Below are 18,382 nucleotides of genomic sequence, written 5' to 3' on the forward strand. Positions count from 1 at the left end.
AAGGGTCTCCCGAGGAACAAAGATACTGGCTAGTCCTTATATATCTGGATAGTAGATAATCAACTCTGAAAACTGAGTCATGAAAGGAATTCCAATTTAATCATTTACTGCTTATCTCCTTTCCTGTCTTATATAAACTAATTCACTCAGAAGCAGAATTAGTAAAGTTGAGAGAAAATTCCAGAAGATACCATATTCAATTAATTTCAAAACATTTTACTATTTAACTGTAGGTGAGCCATTATGAATAAATAAGTAGAATATTCTCAAAGAAGGAAAGTAGACCAGGATTTGGATACTGACCATTTTATCCACAATAGTACTGTTGTAGATATATTTAAAGACATTTAGATATCTTTAGATATTATGATATCTTCTAGTATAGAGTTACCATATTTAAAGAACAATTTTCAAAGAATCCCGATATATTACACATTACAAAGGGAAAAGAAAAAACTTAAATTAAGGCTTATTCTGTGGTTATCTACAATGATATTCGAAAAATTAAAAAACCTACCTAGCCAAAAAAAAAAAAAAAAAAAAAAAAAATCACACAGCTATTAAGTGGCATGGCCAGGATTTGGACCCAGACTTACCTAATCTTTTCTGTAACATGAAAACTTTGCTTATTCGAAGGTGCTCAATTATAAGTCTGTTTTTATGACAGAATTTCTAAAATTCCAAGTTTTCTAGTGGAATCAATAAAAAGGACTATTATGTCTCAGATTCTACCAAATTAGAATTGTAATTATGTTTTAAATTGGTATGATGCAATTGTTTAAATTGGCATAATGCGATTATTTCCTTTCTGATACATAATCACTACTATATCCCATATGTTCCTCCTTTTAATATATAAAAATAAATAAACCATAAAACTTATAGGACAAAATCTTTGTGACCTTGATTAGGCAAAGATTTGTTATGTATGTTAATTTTTTAAAAAAGCTCAATCCAGGAAAAAAAAATTGTTAAACTGTACTTCATCAAAATTAAGAACTACTGCTCTTTGAAAGTCACCGATTTAAGAAGATGGAAAGACAAGTCATAGATTGGGAAGGAATATTTGCAAAACATGTAACTGATAAAGGACTTATATCTACAATATATAAAGAACTCTTAAAACAACAAGAAAACAAACACCACAATTTAAAAAAAAATGGGCATGACTTGTTTCACTTAATATAATTTTCTCTAGGTCTATCCATGTCGTTGCAAATGGCAGTATTTCATTCGTTTTTATAGCTGAGTAGTATTCCATTGTGTAGATATACCACATTTTCTGTATCCACTCATCCAATGATGGACATTTGGGCTGGTTCCAACTCTTGGCTATTGTAAAGAGTGCTGCGATGAACATTGGGGAACAGGTATACCTTTGACTTGATGATTTCCATTCCTCTGGGTATATTCCCAGCAGTGGGATATCTGGGTCATATGGTTGATCTATCTGCAATTGTTTGAGGAACCTCCAATACCATCTTCCATAGAGGCTGCACCATGTTGCAGTCCCACCAACAATGTATGAGAGTTCCTTTTTCTTCGCAACCTCACCAGCATTTATCGTTCAGAGTCTTTTGGATTTTAGCCATCCTAACTGGGGTGAAGATGGTATCTCAGTGTAGTTTTGATTTGCATTTCCCGGATGCTGAGTGACATTGAGCATTTTTTCATATGTCTGTTGGCCATTTGTATATTTTCCTTAGAGAAATGCCTACTTAGCTCTTTTGCCCATTTTTTAATTGGGTTGCTTGTTTTTTTCTTGTAAAGTTGTTTGAGTTCCTTATATATTCTGGATATTAATCCTTTGTCAGATGTATATTTTGCAAATATTTTCTCCCACTCTGTTGGTTGTCTTAACTCTGTTAATTGTTTCTTTTGCTGTGCAGAAGCTCTTTAGTTTGATATAATCCTATTTGTTTATTTTTCCTTTAGTTGCCTGTGCTTTTGGGGTCGTATTCATGAAGTCTGTGTCCAGCCCTATTTCCTGAAGTGTTTCTCCTATGTTCTCTTTAAGAAGTTTTATTGTTTCAGGGTGTATATTTAATTCTTTAATCCATTTTGAGTTGACTTTAGTGTATGGTGAAAGGTATGGGTCTAGTTTCATTGTCCTGCATATGGATATCCAGTTCTCCCAGCACCATTTGCTGAAGAGGCAGTCCCTTCCCCAGTGTATAGGCTTGATGCCTTTGTCAAAGATCAGATGGCTGTAGGTGTGTGGGTTGATTTCTGGATTCTCTATTCTATTCCATTGATCAGTGCGTTTTTATGCCAGTTTTTATGCCAGTACCACAATTGAAAAAAAAAAATGGGCAAAAGATTTGAAGACACTTCACCAAAGAAGATATACAGATGGCAAATATGCATGCAAAAAGCTCCCCGACATCATTAGTCATTAAAGAAATGTGAATTAAAATCACAATGAGATAATGCTACTTATTAAAATGGCTAAAATCAAAACAAATAAACAGCAAAAACCCTGATAATACCAAGTGCTGGGGAGGACTCTGAGCTAGTAGAACTCTCATAAAATGCTGATAAGAATGCAAAACGACATGGGCACTCTGGAAAAATTTGTCAGTTTCTTATAACTTTAAGCAAAAACTAGGATACTACCCAGCAATCCCACTACTAGGTAGTTATCCAAGAAAAATGAAAATATACGTTCACATAAATGTTTATAGCAGACTTATTCATAAGCTCCAAAAACTGGAAACAACCCAAATGTTCTTCAATTGCTGAATGGATAAACTATGGTACATATGCATTCAATGGACTACTATTCAGCACTAAAAAACTGTAAACACACAAACACAAGAATGAAGCTAAAATGTATTATGCTAAGAGAAAGAAACCAGATTCGAAGAGCTATATACTGTATGGTTCCATTTACAGGACATGCTAGAAAAGGCAAACTATCAGTGGTTTTCAGGAGATGGGGTTGACAAGATCGGCTGATTACATAAAGCTACTAGATTAGAGTAGTTTTACATGACCATGTGCATTTGTCAAAATGCAGAACTTAAGAATAAGTTTTACTCTATGTAAATTATACCTCAGTAAGCCTGACATTAAGAAAAAAATTAACAGGAAAAAACAATTATACAAATAATTTAAGAATTAGTTATAATGGATATGAACTTGTAACAACAAATCTAAATACGGAATGTCACATCACTTAATTTAAAAAAAAGAATTATTTTAAAATATTCTTTCAGAATATCTGTTTACCTCACACTGGGCATATACTAGGATACTTCAAAAAGTTGATGGAAAAAGAGAATTAAAAGACAATGTGTATCTTTGGGCTGGCTGGTTAGCTCACGTGGTTAGAATGTGGTGCTGATAACACCAAGGTCAAGGATTTGGATCCCTTTACTGGCCAGCTGCTAAAAAAACAAACAAACAAGAGATAATTTATCTTTCCATGAACTTTTTGAAATATCCTCATATACCTTTTTCTTTCTTTTTTTTTTTGGTACTGGCCAGTATGGGGATCCAAACCCTTGACATTAGTATTACCAGCATGCTGCTCTAACCAAGTGAGCTAACCAACCACCCCTCGTATGCCATTTTTTTAATGTACTATTTTTTATTTCAGTAAAATAATTTAAATAAAAATACTGCACACATGATCTTTTTTTCTAAAACCACTTTCATTTGTTTTTAATAGGCCCAATATTTTCATGCGCCAAGAAACAACTTTATATCATTCCTTTGTTATAAATGAATTAAAAACATTGCTCTTTCAAAATGTATTAAGTGGAAAATTAATTTACTACTGAAGCCTTCATGGTTATAAATTTTTCAAATCCCGGGAAATACCATTATCTACTTATTGGTCTACTACGTTTCAGAAATCTTGTGAAAAGAGTAGTTAGATAGTTCTTTGTTACATTACAGAGGCACATATGCATCTGGAAGTGGGAGGAACAGGAGAATGACAGCTATTTTTATTGTTGGTTAGGGGGTGGGGACACAAAGCCATCCCAAACTAAGATCCTTCTGAAGAGTACAAAATACCCACTAGTAAAGTTGAAACTTATTAAATATTCTAGATACATTTTAATCCCCTTTACTTTTTTTTCCCTCCATTTCAACATACTCAGAAACTTTCAGTGCCATTAAAAAAGTAGCCAGTCTCATTTATATACCACTAACAGTTTATAGAAAGCATCTTCATATATTTCACTTAATTCTCCCCAAAACCTATGAGAAATTTTGTTTTTTTAATTTCCGTTTTACAGAAGTCAAAACCCACTAAGAAGATTGGATCAGTCGCCCAAGGATCACATAAACCAGTAAGTGGCAGGTCCAGAAGTTGAATTCAGATCTTCTCACAAACTAGGCAACACGTTTTTCTTACTAATCTGTGTATCCATTCATTAGCACCTGCTACAGGACAGCTGACATTATGGGAAATATACATCCAATTATGTCTAAAAATACCATCAACAGTTTATTTAATAGTAAACTAAGAAGTAAACCAAATTTTAAAGATAAAGTATATAAAAGAAAACCTATAAAAATATAATTCTTAAGTGAAATTCAGACTAATAAAGAACCTTATTTAAAAAAAGGTAAAATGATCTCTTGAAAGACAAAGGCTGATGAGCTATTCTACAGGGTGGCCATGAAGTCTAAAAACAAGTACTGTTCTTTTACGTGTATCTTAATGTAATATCAATAAGTCATTTATTATATATTCTCCTGTGGTTCCAGACTTGGTTGCCATTCAGTATATTAAAGAAATTTAAATAAAGAGGCCAACTTCATGACAATCAAATGTGGAATAAGATACTAGATGGAAAAAAAACAAAGGCCATTGCTGGGACAACTGGTAAAATTTGAATATGGATGCGTGTTAGATGACAGTATTGAATCAATGTTAAATTTCCTGAATTTGATAACTGTACTGCAATTATGCAAGAGAAGGTCCTTGTTCTTAGGTGATGCATATTTAAATACTTAGGGATGAAAGGTTATGATGTCTATAACTTACTCAAAAGATGTGTGTGTCTGTACATAGAGAAATCAAAAGGTAAAATGCTAAAAGGTAATTTATTTATTTATTTTTTTAAAAGATGACCACCGGTAAGGGGATCTTAACCCTTGACTTGGTGTTGGCAGCACCACGCTCAGCCAGTGAGCGAACCGGCCATCCGTATATGGGATCTGAACCCGGGGCCTTGGTGTTATCAGCACCGCACTCTCCCGAGTGAGCCACGGGCCGGCCCCTAAAAGGTAATTTAAATATACAGTGTTCATTGAATTATTTATGAACTTAGAAGTTTGAAATTTTAAAAAATAAAGAGTTAAAGACAAAAGTATTTTCTCTCAATTTTCTTCAATTAGTTATTAGATATTTCCAACAAAGTCTTCTGTGTGTAACTGAATAAAACAGATATATTCTTTTTATTGTCGCTCTATATAAGTAAACTCTAGTTGATACCAAACAGTATTTTATTTTTTAAAAATGGGTATGAAACACACAGAAAAACAAACATGGCAGCAAACACCACATAATGCATCCAAGGAACAGCTCATACTTTATTAGGTGCTCTAAGGATTATAGTAAAAGTTATGTACCATCCTCTATTTTTAAGGAGCTTAAAATTTGCCTAGAAACAGACAAAATTCAATACTTAGTTCCTATGGATCTTTAATGGTATTTTAAACACTGAGTAAACTTGCTACCATATTTAACCTAAGACTCAATTCACTTTAATACTATTTCACCATTAAGTGTTTCTCCCACCCCACCCCCAAGGATTTTAAAAAATGTCTTATAATCTTAATATATTTCACTATAAATGCACTGAGGCTGCATCACATAGACATTTAATTTCCATGAATTCAACCATACGCTCTTGGGGGAAAAACTGAAGAGTTCAATAGTGTAGACACCATTCTACTAAATAAACATATGCCTTCCCCAGGAAACACTAAGCATGAGTATGAGAAAGGAGCTGTCCAGTTGCCTCTCTCCTCCTGTGTGCAATATGCCAAGCTCTGATCCCAGTGTTTAAAGTACGTTTTGTGTAACAAAGCCCCTAATGTAAGCCAGCTTCTTCCTGGGGTGCTCAACTACTTATTTTCGGAGTTCCTAGAGGAAAAAGTAGCTATTTTGCACTGGTGTGAGATGCAATGAATGTATACTGTATTTAATGATCATTTTAAGGAATTTTTAATGGTAATTTTACTAAAATCTATTTCTTTATTTTGTCATGTGCGTTAGCTTCACAACCTAACTTGATCCTAACATGCAACTCCAAAATAAATGCACTTTCATTATTATATGGCAAGAACACGGAACACTTTAAAGCAGGTAAGGCTTCTTTCTAAAGGCCACATTCAGAAACACAATCCTCAAATTTTCTAAGTCAACTCCATACATTTCTTTTTAGTTACTCCTAAGTCCAACTTGCATTTTTTCTCTGATTATGTGATCTGATCTAACCCAACTTTTATTTTCCTCATACCTATAGAATCAGAGCTAGAAGAAACTTAGAATTACATTGTCTGTTTCTCCCTCCCAGCTCATAGAGCTCATGGACCTCAATGAACTCCATATTACAATAAATTCCTTACTCTCCATCTAAAATGAATTTTTGTAGAAAGGTAGAGATTTAATTGTACCCAGAAGTTTAAAAAGAATCTTTAAAAAGTGATACTAAAACTCAGTGAACAAATCCATTAAAGCTGAGCATCTTTTCAGTATTTGGATTCCTCAACGTTGACTAAGCATCCCACTGAGTAGAATGGTTTAATACTTCTCAATGACCTCCAAAGGAATCCCATAAAATTGAGCCTCTTCTTTACAAAACATATTTTTAAATACAATTACTTTACAGTTTTATTCTTATTTTTCTAATCCTTATACTTGATGATGTACATTTTAACTTAAAAAACACTATAAACATTTGAAATTTGTAACAAAAAATGCACTACCCTTAAAAAATTCTATGTAAAGCTTTCCATCTGGATTTTTAAAAAACAAAAGGGTAAAAATAATGTTTCATTTTCAGGATGAGGTATAAACACTGAGGGAATCAATGATGAGACAATTTGTCTAGTATCAGCCTGGACTAAGTCACCAATGCAAAAAAATTTGTCACATCAGGATGGAATTCCCTAAAACCCACTTCTTGATGGAATACGCTCCTGATTTTCTTTTAAAAGACTAATACAGAATGACAAATGTTTTATACTAAGAGTTAAAAGAGATCTTTCAGGTCTTTGAGTTAAAGTTATAAATCAAAGAATCATGTTTTAATGACCTTGACTGAAGTGCAAAAGTTCTTTATAAAATTCTGACTAAATAAAAACATATTGCTGACACATACTAAAGAAGCATTATTTACGTTTTTGTCTTGCTTAATTAAAATGCCTTAGTCTGGAATGAAAACTGTAGCTTCATAATGGAACTGACACTCAAGAGCCAAAATGCAGAGTTGTGTCATAACTTTTTTGATAACAGGCCTCTTTGAGAATGTAATGAAAGCAAAGATGCCTCTTCCCAGAAACTTCCACTTGTGCACCCACACACGAAATTTTAATACAATGTTGAGGGGAGGGGTCATCCTGGGATCTATCAACTCAAGGGAAATACTTGCTGCCACTGAACATTACATGGGAAGACAGCCTTAATACATAATGCTTTTGGTATTTGTACACCCTCCGATGAGATTTAAAAGGGTAACAGACAGGCAGTTTGGAGTTTGAAGATAAAGTTGATGCGGCCATACCTTCTGTCATAACTGCTCCAAGGCCACAGTAGCCTGATTCTGCTAACTGTCCACCATGGCTCTGCAATCCTGAGACATCAGACCCTGTGCCATCTCATCCTGACCATGATCTAGATTCTGCAAGCTGCTTTGATCTACTTTAGCCACTGTTGACAAGTAGCCATCCAGTCTGCTCTTTAATACCACCAATTGAGAAATCACAAAGTCCCTTTCTAAATTGACTACCCTGGTTTGTGGACATTTTATATGCTGCCCTACTGAATTTCTCCTCTATTTACTTGCCAAAGGTAACAAAATAACTTACCATTCAAAGTATCTAATCCTAAAAACCAGGAGCAAAAAAATCATTTACTTCTACTTTTACCAAACATGAAAGTCAGAATTATGCTGAAAAGCACTTTCTATTTGGAACTCAAAACACAAGAGGGATCAGTATTGGTTCAATTCAAAAAAGATGCAAGGTTTTCATACGCAGCATTTCCTACCTTGTTAGACTTTTCTCTGCATAATAAATTAAAAATTAATCAGCATTAAAGATTATAGTTACTTAAATTAAAATTTGGATTAATCTCCAAATAGTTTATTCTCTATTATGACTATGATTCTGTAGTAAACAGTTCTAATCAATACAATATAAATATAGTAGAAAGCATTATTTATTCATTAGATAAAGCCTGGCTTTCAAAAACTACAAGTTGTCTCAGTCACCTTCAACAGCTCCTTTCTTACAATATAAAAAATATCTCCCACTGAAATCAATGTATTAATAAATTGCCTTTATCAGATATAAGGCAATCTCTGACACAAACAAAAGAAATATAAACAATTATACTTGATATTTTCATCCTTAAATAATCCCACACCACTGCTGGGCAAAAAGGTTCATGAGTATTTTGCAAACTGATTGATTTATTAAAATCAGATAAAAACACTGTTAATTAACTGTTAATTAGTTACACTATACAGCAAAATCTAATATTCAAAGGGCTACCTACAGGGGCTCTCTTCCCTGGGCTACATATAAGTAAGCTAAACTGCACAGTCCGAAGAAGAAAGCTACCTTGTAAGGAGCTTCTCTTTGGTCCTTTGATAATTTAACTTCCTGCAGGAGTGCAAAGCAGGTCCACACAAATGAATTCTGCCTTATTTTGCAAATTGCATCAGACTTCTATTTCAGTAAGTTTATATGGTAGGTATACAACAATACATAAGTAAGAAATACATTTCCTGATAAATAACCGCTTCTTTACTTCTCCAGTGTGGTGTAAAACATTAATGCTGTGTTTAAAAGGAAAAAAAAAAAAAAAAGGAAGAAAGAAACCAGGGCCGACCCGTGGCTCACTTGGGAGAGTGTGGTGCTGATGACACTAAGGCCACAGGTTTGGATCTCTGTATAGGGATGGCCGTTTAGCTAGCTTGGGAGAGCGTGGTGCTGACAACGCCAAGTCAGGGGTTGAGATCCCCTTGCCGGCCATCTTTTGGAGGGAAAACAAACAAACAAACAAAAAAACAAACGTCAAGAAAACCCCCAAACAACCCCAGCCTAAAAAGACAATTCCACACGTATTAACTTATCACACTGCATTATATACAAAAGGCACTTTAAAGCTCAGAAAGGCAGTCCTCTGAGTATTTCTTTTATGATAAAATATTCTTATTCAGTTCATTCCTCCAGCTTAAAAAAGTTTCATTTATCACCAACAAAATGTGTAGAGCAAAATTTTCTTTACACTTCAGATCATAACATACCCTGTTGTTTAAAACTGAGTCTGAATCAATCCAATATATTCGTATTTTTGTACTCAAGCAAATAGTCAACCTTGACTTAGTTTAGTAAAGTCTGCTTTTTAACACAAAGTTCTTTCACTGGCTTGTTATTAATATAAAATTGAACGCTCGAAATAGCTTACTTCAAGCACGGACTACAGACTCCAAATTTGTCATACACTGCCCCACCCCTTGTAAGAGTGAATGACTGGAACATTGTAATGCACTACATCACGTAGTAGTACAGCTACAGAAACTTCATACTGGCGCCAGTAAGTTGCACATTTTCCAGTAGTTTTATCTTAAACGGACTTTTCATTATCCTCAATACCAAACGTCACCAACATTCTGGTACACTGAAGAATTAGATAACCACAGACGCTGTAATACCACCCTGTCAACGTTTGCTTGCATACTTTTCTTATTTCTTCCAACGTGAAGTCGGTAAATGTAAAGAATTAAGTTCCCCCGCCCCTGTAACTATGCAATTGTTTAGAATTGGGAGGCTCGAATCACTATATTATTAAAGTTCAAGGAGTAACAGAACAAAACGAGATCAAAGAGGAACAGGTCTATTTGCTCAAATATTTAAAAGTTGTACATTTTTTAAAAAGCATTTGCGGGATGCCAAGATTGGCAAAACCCGCCCCTCCCCCCGCCGTAAGTCTCTTCCCACTGCCACCCCCTCCCCCCTATTCTGGGAAGTCGTTACTTTGACGCTGCTGGGATGCTACTCACCGAGTTTCTCCACCAACTTAAGCATCACCCCTCCAATGTGCACCTCCCCGGTCACTCTCAGGGTGACATCGCGGTTCAGGTCCGTCACATGGACACTCAGTTCCCACGTCCCATCCGCATAGCAGCCATCTGGCATCCTTATCCCGTCCAGGGCCATGGCTCCTTCCTGCGAGTACGGAGGAAATGGCTCTCGTAAGCGTCACTCCCCCAAAGGAAGGCAAATCCCACCGAATTCGCAGCGTCGGCCCCGGGCAGGGAGACGGTGAAGGAGCCGGGGGTTTCCACGCAAGCTCGAGAGAGCGGCGGCAGCTGGCCAGCTGCGGACAGGACACTGCGCCCCGCGCCCCTGCCCGGCAGCTGTGCCGCGCTCCCGGCCCGCAGCGGCCCCGGCGCCACCGCCCGCCCCACACGGCTCCCGCCTAGCGGTCCGCGGCGGGCTTCACCTGCCGGCCGCCCGGCCGCACCCGGCCCGGGGAGACGCCGCCAGCGAACTCAGCATTTCTGCTACCACCCGCGCTCCCCCTCAGATCCCAGCCGGGGACCCGGCCCCTCACCGCGCGCTCCTCGCGCTCCCGGCCCGGGGCTCGCGCGGCAACAGGCGCGGGGGCGGTGGGCGTCCGCGTCGCGCTCTTCTGCCGGCGAAGCGCTGCCTCCCGGCCGGAGCGGCTAATGGAGTCCCGTCGTAGCGGCCCCTCGCCTGCCTCTCCGGGCCCCACCCCTCTCTCCCCGCCCCCTCAGCCCGAGTCCGGCTGGGGCTGGGCGCGCCCGCTCCCTCCTCCTCCGCCCCGCCGGCCGCCCGGCGCGGGTCGGGCCGTCCTCGCCCCCTCTTGCGCTGTCCCCTCGGCCGCGCTCCAGGGCGGGGGTTGTGCGGATTCCCGGGTGGGGGGCGGGGCGGCGTGCGGCGGGTGAGGGGCGGGGGGTGCCGGCGGCTGCCGCAATCTCAGCCCTGCGGAGTGCTGCCCTTTTATGGAAATGAAGGACCCAGCGCCGGGATGGAATCCAACATCCGGGCTCTCGGCGGCGGGCCCTGAGGAGGGGGAGCGAGGGGAGCGCGGGCGGCCTCCCCCGGGGCGCGGGTGAGAGGGAGGGCGCGCTTCTCCGCGCACGGGGCTGCGGCCTCCCCGGGGGCCCGAGGCAGAGCGTTATCTGTGCTTCCAGCCGGAGGAGGGGGCTTGTCCGTGAGCAACGGCCACAGGGAATTCCCAGGGTCAGGTCGTTTTCGGGGAACAAAATCTTCCCGCCCCCTCCCCACGCCTGGAGCGAGCCCAGAAGTCTCGGGGCGGAGAGAGAGGCCGCACCCCCGGAGCTGGAGAGAGGAGTTTGCGATGTAAAAACTTAGAAAAGTGAATGCCAGCTCCACGAACATCCCACAAAAGAATGAGAAAACCCAGAGGGAGGTGAACCACAAAAATGGCTTTGCAAAGCGATGTCCGGCACAATCAGCAACTCCTACCGGACTCTCAGGAGTTTGCAGGCTTACTTAGCCAACTCGGAAGCTCCCACCAGAGGCGAGGCAAATACGTCCTTCGAGGCTCTTGCTAGAAGGAAAACAAAAAGCAAAAATCCTCTGTGCCATGGGTTGTACTCAGAAACCGTTTTCCCGAGCTTCTCCAGCTCTTTGCACATATTTGTGTGTTTTTATATGCAATTTCGAACTAACAGTCTGTTAAGGCTTTTAGATGAATAGACTCGTACATCCTCTACCCCACCCTCAGCCACACCTTGAAGGAATTTTTATAACTCTGGAACGGAGCCTGCAGGTACAGGGAAGAACTAAAGCACTTTACCTGTTGAAGACTGACTAGTGATGGAGAATGGTCCTCCTGCTTCCCACTTTGCTTCCACTTCCCCATTTACTGTTGCGCTTTGTGGAGGGGCCTCTTTAGGAAAAGGTAAGCCAGGGAAACTGCGTCGCTAGCAAATGCACGCCTCAAAAAACTTAAGTCAGGGAGACTCATAAGATAGCCCATGAAAGACCCTACTTTTAAAAGCTGCATAGTCTTCTGGAACTGTTTCAAAGATTTCGAAGGGGAACCCACCAGGCAAATAACCCTTTGTTCATCAATACAACTGGAAACCAAGGTTGAAGGCCTTCAGAAAGGGGTGGGACGGATAAAGGAGCGAAAGCAGAGAAATTTAGTCAGATGCCAGAGGTTTGGCACAAAAAAAAAAAAAAAAAAAAGGAAAACCACTACAGTGTTTTCAGCTAGTCATCATGGAGAAATTGATGCCTTGAGTCTCTGATCTTACCACTCTCCAATTATTTCAGCTTGTGGACGTTCCAAATAGTGCACTTGGAAGCAGTATAAATGTCCAGAGAGGAGGAATTGTTTACCTAAATTATGGTGTTGAAAAATACAGTATATAGTACAATGTTTTTAATAAAATAGGGAATTGCTTGATAGGGTAAAAAAAACTGTACAAAAAAAGCAGATATAAGAAAAAAATAAAAACAAAGGACAAAAAAACTGTACAAAACTGTACACGCAGCTGTAAAATCAGGAGCTTATCTACTTTTAAAAATTCAGAGAAAAAAGACTGGAAGGAACTAGACCAAAATGTTAAGAAGCTGTCTGGGTGTTGACATCCTGGGGGATTTACACTTTTTTCCTTCTATTCTTTATTTTCTACAAACTCAAAAATTTTGCATCCAGGATTTTTCTGTCACCACCTAAAATAGCATCAGCATCTCAGTTTCTCTGTACATGCCATTACATTCACAATCATAGACAATGAATAGAGCAACTACTGACTGAACTCCTGGGCAGGGTTTTCTGAGGTTATCTTTTGTGTTTTTTAATATCTCTAAATACGACTTGAGTTCGTTGAGAGCAGGGACTTCAAATTCTTTGCATTGTCCACAACTTTACAAAAGCTTAGCAGAAAGAAAATGGAAAATATGCTGATACCAAATCAACACAAATGTTAAACAATTAGTAGGTCTGTCCTATGGAGAAATCTCATCATTGGAGAAACCCTCACCTTAAAATTTTACCTATTTGTTTATTTTCCCACCTTTTCCCCAAAGATTTTTGGCAATGTATAAGGATGCATAAACTTTGAGACAGTATATAAGTGGCACAAAACGAGAAACAAAAAGGAGGTGAGTGTTGGGGAATTTAGAGACGTGTGGTAGAGATTTAAAATGGGACTGGGAGTGAGGCTAACTGTGCCTTTATGACCTTTGTGTAAGCTCCGAATAATTTTGACTTCTCAAACATGCCTTTACAGAACCAAGAATGTCCATGTACTTTTCTGAGTATTTTCTTTGTTTCAGACAAAATTGTTGAAGCCGACTGTCATGGCTCAGACCCTTTTAGTATTCAGTTTCTACATTCTAGTTATTTTCTCACTCTCCAGTGAGAGTTACTTTCTGAATTATCTTCTACCACTTTTCCTACTGCTCTGACTATTGTGCTGTCTTTAATTCACTTTTATGAATGTTCCCTACATTTAGTGATGGGGTGGGGGTGGGGGAGCACAAGGGTGTTAATATTGTAAATAATTGCCCCATTCCTTAATCTTTGAAATAGCTTAATTATAGCTTTGTATGAGACTTTATTATCTTTAGAAAGTCAGTTTATGTTTGAGCAATGTAAGCACAGGTAGGCAGGGACCCTCAGTTAAGTACCATGGGAGGAATAATTAGATTAAGATGGGTGCGGCTGGTTCCTTTAGGCCTTCTTTTTGAGTATTGCAAGCTGTTGCTTGCTTTGAAGATCAGACTCCTCTTTCTCTCTGAAACTGTGATTTTTTTTTCTAGTTTATCAAGTGCATACTAGTATTTCAAGTGCATTTCGTAAATGTTTACTTCTACCTAAGGTTTTCCAATGTATTCAAATATAGAATCTTATCTAAAGCACCTCCCCACCCCCACCCCCAATTCTAGGACAATGCAATACTTGCTGTACTTACATCATACTGAAAAGTAGCTGAGAACTCCAGTGTTTGGAAGAACAGCTCAAGCATTGAAAGCAGCAATATCCAAATAAGGTACCAAGCACTGGACTTAGATTTAGACCAAATGATACCTCACAGATCTGCCGTCAAACGCGGCCTTCGGTCTTCTTGATCTTCAGGTTGATTTTAGCTTTTTCTCTGGGCCTATTTATGCTGTGCTTTATATTTCTAAAAGAGAAATACAAAATATAACTGCTGGGTTTGAAAAAAGGAGATTGGGGGCTAGGAGAAAAAAAGAAAGGGTTTGTATGAGTGTGGATGTGTAAGGAGGGGGGGGAACTTAAAAATGCAATATGAGGCCAGCAAGATGAAATGTAATGAGTTATTCCTGTCAAATACCAGGTGAGCAGAGTTCTCTCTTTGTCTCAATATTGCCAAAAACGGAACACAATGATAAAATACTAAGGAGGTAGAAATCGAGGGGTATGGGGTGTGTACTTAGAATGGGAATGAAGGTCACAGAAGCCACTTTTTTGGGAGAAGTGGGCAGTCACTGTAAATAGCAAGAAAAAGACTGGCAAACTGAGAAACATGGAAGATTTGCTAGGAATAGGGTCGTTTTCACACTGACCTGAAGCAGGGCTCCACGATAACAATGAAATCTCTACTTCAAGGGAAAGAAATGCACTAAATACTTGCTTTTCCTGGTCTAGTTACAAAAAAGTTTTTTGTAGAAAACCAAGCTGGGTGATATTTTTTTTCCCCTCTGATTTAACTTTGAACACCAGGACATCTTGTAAAATGTTCTGAACCTTAACAAAAATGTGAAATATTCACACACGTTCACACAAACATGGTAGCTAATTGTGTGCTTAGCACAGGGCAGGGCACTGAGACAGACATGTAGATGTATAACACATGTCACAAGCTCTTAAAACATGTCAATCTAATGAAGAAGATTTATGTTTAAAACATCAGAAAAGATATCTACATATGTACATAATATGAAATTAGACCCCTACTTTACACCATATACAAAAATTAACTAAAAATAGATCATAGACTTAAAAGTAGGATGTAAAACTACAAAATTCTTAGAAGAAAACAGGATTAAACCTTTGTGGTCTTGGATTAGGCAATGGCTTCTTAGATAAGGTATCAAAGTGTAAGCAAAAAAAGAAAAATAGTTATGTTGGATTTTATCAAAATTTATAGGTTATATTTCTAAGGACAGCATCAAAAATGTTAAAAAACAAACAAACAAAATCAATGTATAAAATGGGAAAAATATTTGCAAATCATATATTTTTTAAGGGACTTGTATTTAGAACATATAAAGAGCTGTTGGCTTCAACAATAACCTAAGACAGCTAGCCCCATTAAAAATGGGTAAAGGATATGAATAGATGGTTCTCTGAAGAAGAAAAACAAATGGCCAATAAGCACATAAAAATATGCTCAACATCATTTATCATAGGGAAATGCAAATCAAAGCCACAATGAGATAACACTTCCCACCCACTAGAATGACTATAATAAAAAAGATGATAATAACAAGCATTGGCTAGGATATGGAGAAATTGCAGCCCTATACATTGCTGGTAGGAATGGAAAATGGTCAGTTGCTTTGAAGAACAGTTTGTCAATTCCTCAAAAAGTTAAACATAGAGTTAACAAATGCTATGGTCTAAATGTGTCCCCCACCCTCTCCATTCATGTACTGTATTGAAATCCTAATCTCCAAAGTGATGGTATTAAGAGGTGGGGCCTTTGATCAGATCATGAAACCTCCCTTTGATGAGGTCAATTATCCCTTTTATAAGGAATTTATCCCCTTATTAAAGAGGCCCAAGGGAATTCATAAACCCTTTCCTCCTTGTGAGGACATAGCCAGAAGGCACACTCTATGGAATAGAAAGCCCTCACCAGACACAAGTCTGCCAGTGGCTTGCTCTTAAGACTTCCCGGCCTCCAGAACTGTGAGAAATTAATTTCTATTTTTTATAAGCTACCCAGTTTATGGTATTTTGTTATAGCAGCCCAAACAGACTAAGCCACTGTATAACCCAGAAATTCTGTTCCTAGGTATATGCCCAACAGAATTGGAAATGTATGTCCATATAAAAACTTGTATATAGATATTCATAGTGTCCAAAAGATGAAAACACCCCAAATGTCTTTCAAGTAATGAATGGATAACCAAATATGATATATCATTTTAGTGGAATATTATTCAGCCTAAGAAAAGAATGAAGTACTGATACAAGCTACAAAATGAATGCATTTTGAAATCATGCTAAGTGAATGAAGTCAGACACAAAAAGTCAAGTATTGTGATTCCATTTATGTGAAAATCCAGAATAGACAAAACCATAGAGTCAGAAAGTGGATTAGTGGCTGTCAGGAGCTGGGGAGGGGGTTGAGGAGAGTGTGGGAAGTACTCTCTCAAAATAAAGTAATGTTTATTTATTTAGTTTTTTTATTGCAGTATTTATTTTTGTGGTGATAAAAATGTTCTGAAATTAGATAGTGGTGTTGATTACACAACTCTGTGAAACAATAGTCCCCTCTTATCCGTGGTTTTACTTTCTGCAGCTTCTAAAAGAAACTAACTGCCTCAACTGCAGTCGGAAAATATTACATACAATAAGATATTTTGAGAGAGAGAGAGCATATTCACATAACTTTTATTACACAATATTGTTGTAGTTGTTCTATTTTATTATTAGTTATTTTAATCTCTTACTGTGCTTAATTTATAAATTAAACTTTATGGTAGGTATGTATGTACAACATAGGAAAAAACCAGTATGTACATGGTTCAGTACTATCTGAGGTTTTGGGCATCTGCTGAGGGTCTTGGAACATATCCCCCATGGATAAACGGGGACTACAGTCTACTATAAACCACTGATTTTACCCTTTAGAATCTTATGTGAATTATATCTCAATTAAGCTGTTACTTTTTAAAAATGGTTCATACAAAAAATCAGAAGGGAGAAAAGGGAGAGAAACTAAAAGGCTAAATTGTGGAGTACGGATCCATTTTGAAGATTGTGATAGTCTAGACTCTGAAAGGTCATTAATGAAGTCATGGGACTTTTTATGAAGAAGATAAAGCTAAGAAGACCTGAAGGAGTAAATGGAGTTAGGCCTATCAAGAGGAGCATTATGGGAAATCATGAGGTAGAAGGAACATGGCATGCTCACCAACCCGGAGAGCCAAATGCCAAGGAAATGATAGGGGGAGAGTGAACATAGAGTGAGGCCAAACCAAGGAAGACAGAAGTTTAGACTCTGAGTTTCTACCTCAGAGTCATTTCTACAGGGAGCCATTTAAAAGTTGGTGCATGGTAGTAATACCATGAAAGCAATATTCAAATAAGATTAATATGGTGAAAATGTGCATAATGGATTGAAAAAGTTAGGAACTGGAATCTGGATGTTTGGTTTGGAAACTTCATAATTTAGATGTGAGAAAAAAACCTTTGGTGAGTAAGGTAAGTAGTAGGGGACGGGGCATGCAGGGGATTTCAAAAGAGTTATCGAGAAGCTTCTGAGCATTTTTGATGTTCCAGGTGCTGTATGGGGCACTTTAAATGTTCCTTACAACAGCTCTGAGTTTTTATTACTACCCTTATTTAATGAGAGTTAGCTAATGGTCAGATTGATTATCTGTTTATATAATTTGTCCTAAGCCACACAGCTGGTATGTGGAAGAACTGGGATTAGAACCTAGATCTGAAAAAAGGTGGTCATAAATTCTTCAAAGTTTTTAGGTTTAGGTGACCAGAAAAACAGTGGAGCTACAGCACTAGGAAATGGAAGTTGAGAGAACTAATTTCAGGGAGCAAAGGAAAGATGAGTTTTAAAAAGAAATGATCATGAGGTGAAAGTATTATATTCATTGGAAACATTCAAAGGGCAATTAGATAAATAAGTTTTGTGAGAGGATCAGATCACACGGAGAAGTCATTAACACAGAGGTGAGCCTTAATGGATGGCTCAGCCCCCAAATGAGACTGACCCTTGGGTAAACTGCTCCCCAAAGGCAGGAGCAGGAAGAAGAGTTATCTAAAGTAACAGAGAAAGAAGTATCAGAGTTGAGAAAAGAATCAGGTTGGTCAAGTGTCAGGCAAGCCAAAAAAAAAGAAGAAAGAACCATTTCAAGAAAGAAAGGGTAGTAGGCAGTATCAAATGGTGCAGAAAAGTTCAGGAGAAAGTGACTG

At 38.3% G+C, this 18,382-nt stretch overlaps 1 protein-coding gene across 6 annotated transcripts in view; it reads right to left on the minus strand.

The window, feature by feature from the left end:
- The window catches only part of FERMT2 (FERM domain containing kindlin 2), a 78,125-nt gene extending 66,973 nt beyond the window's left edge, over nucleotides 1-11,152 (minus strand). For 3 of the 6 annotated variants that reach the window (XM_063090244.1, XM_063090242.1, XM_063090241.1), the window contains exons 1-2: nucleotides 10,808-11,150; nucleotides 10,254-10,419 (exon numbers count right to left, since the gene is read on the minus strand). In XM_063090244.1, the coding sequence (XP_062946314.1) occupies nucleotides 10,254-10,410 (157 nt within the window). In that variant the 5' untranslated portion in view covers nucleotides 10,411-10,419; nucleotides 10,808-11,150. Of the gene's footprint in view, nucleotides 1-10,253; nucleotides 10,420-10,807 lie in introns of all 6 variants that reach the window. The other 3 variants (XM_063090246.1, XM_063090243.1, XM_063090245.1) reach the window with 2 other exon arrangements.
- Nucleotides 11,153-18,382: the final 7,230 nt, after the last annotated feature.

Source organism: Cynocephalus volans, chromosome 3 (genome assembly GCF_027409185.1).
Source record: "Cynocephalus volans isolate mCynVol1 chromosome 3, mCynVol1.pri, whole genome shotgun sequence".
Lineage (NCBI taxonomy): Eukaryota > Metazoa > Chordata > Mammalia > Dermoptera > Cynocephalidae > Cynocephalus > Cynocephalus volans.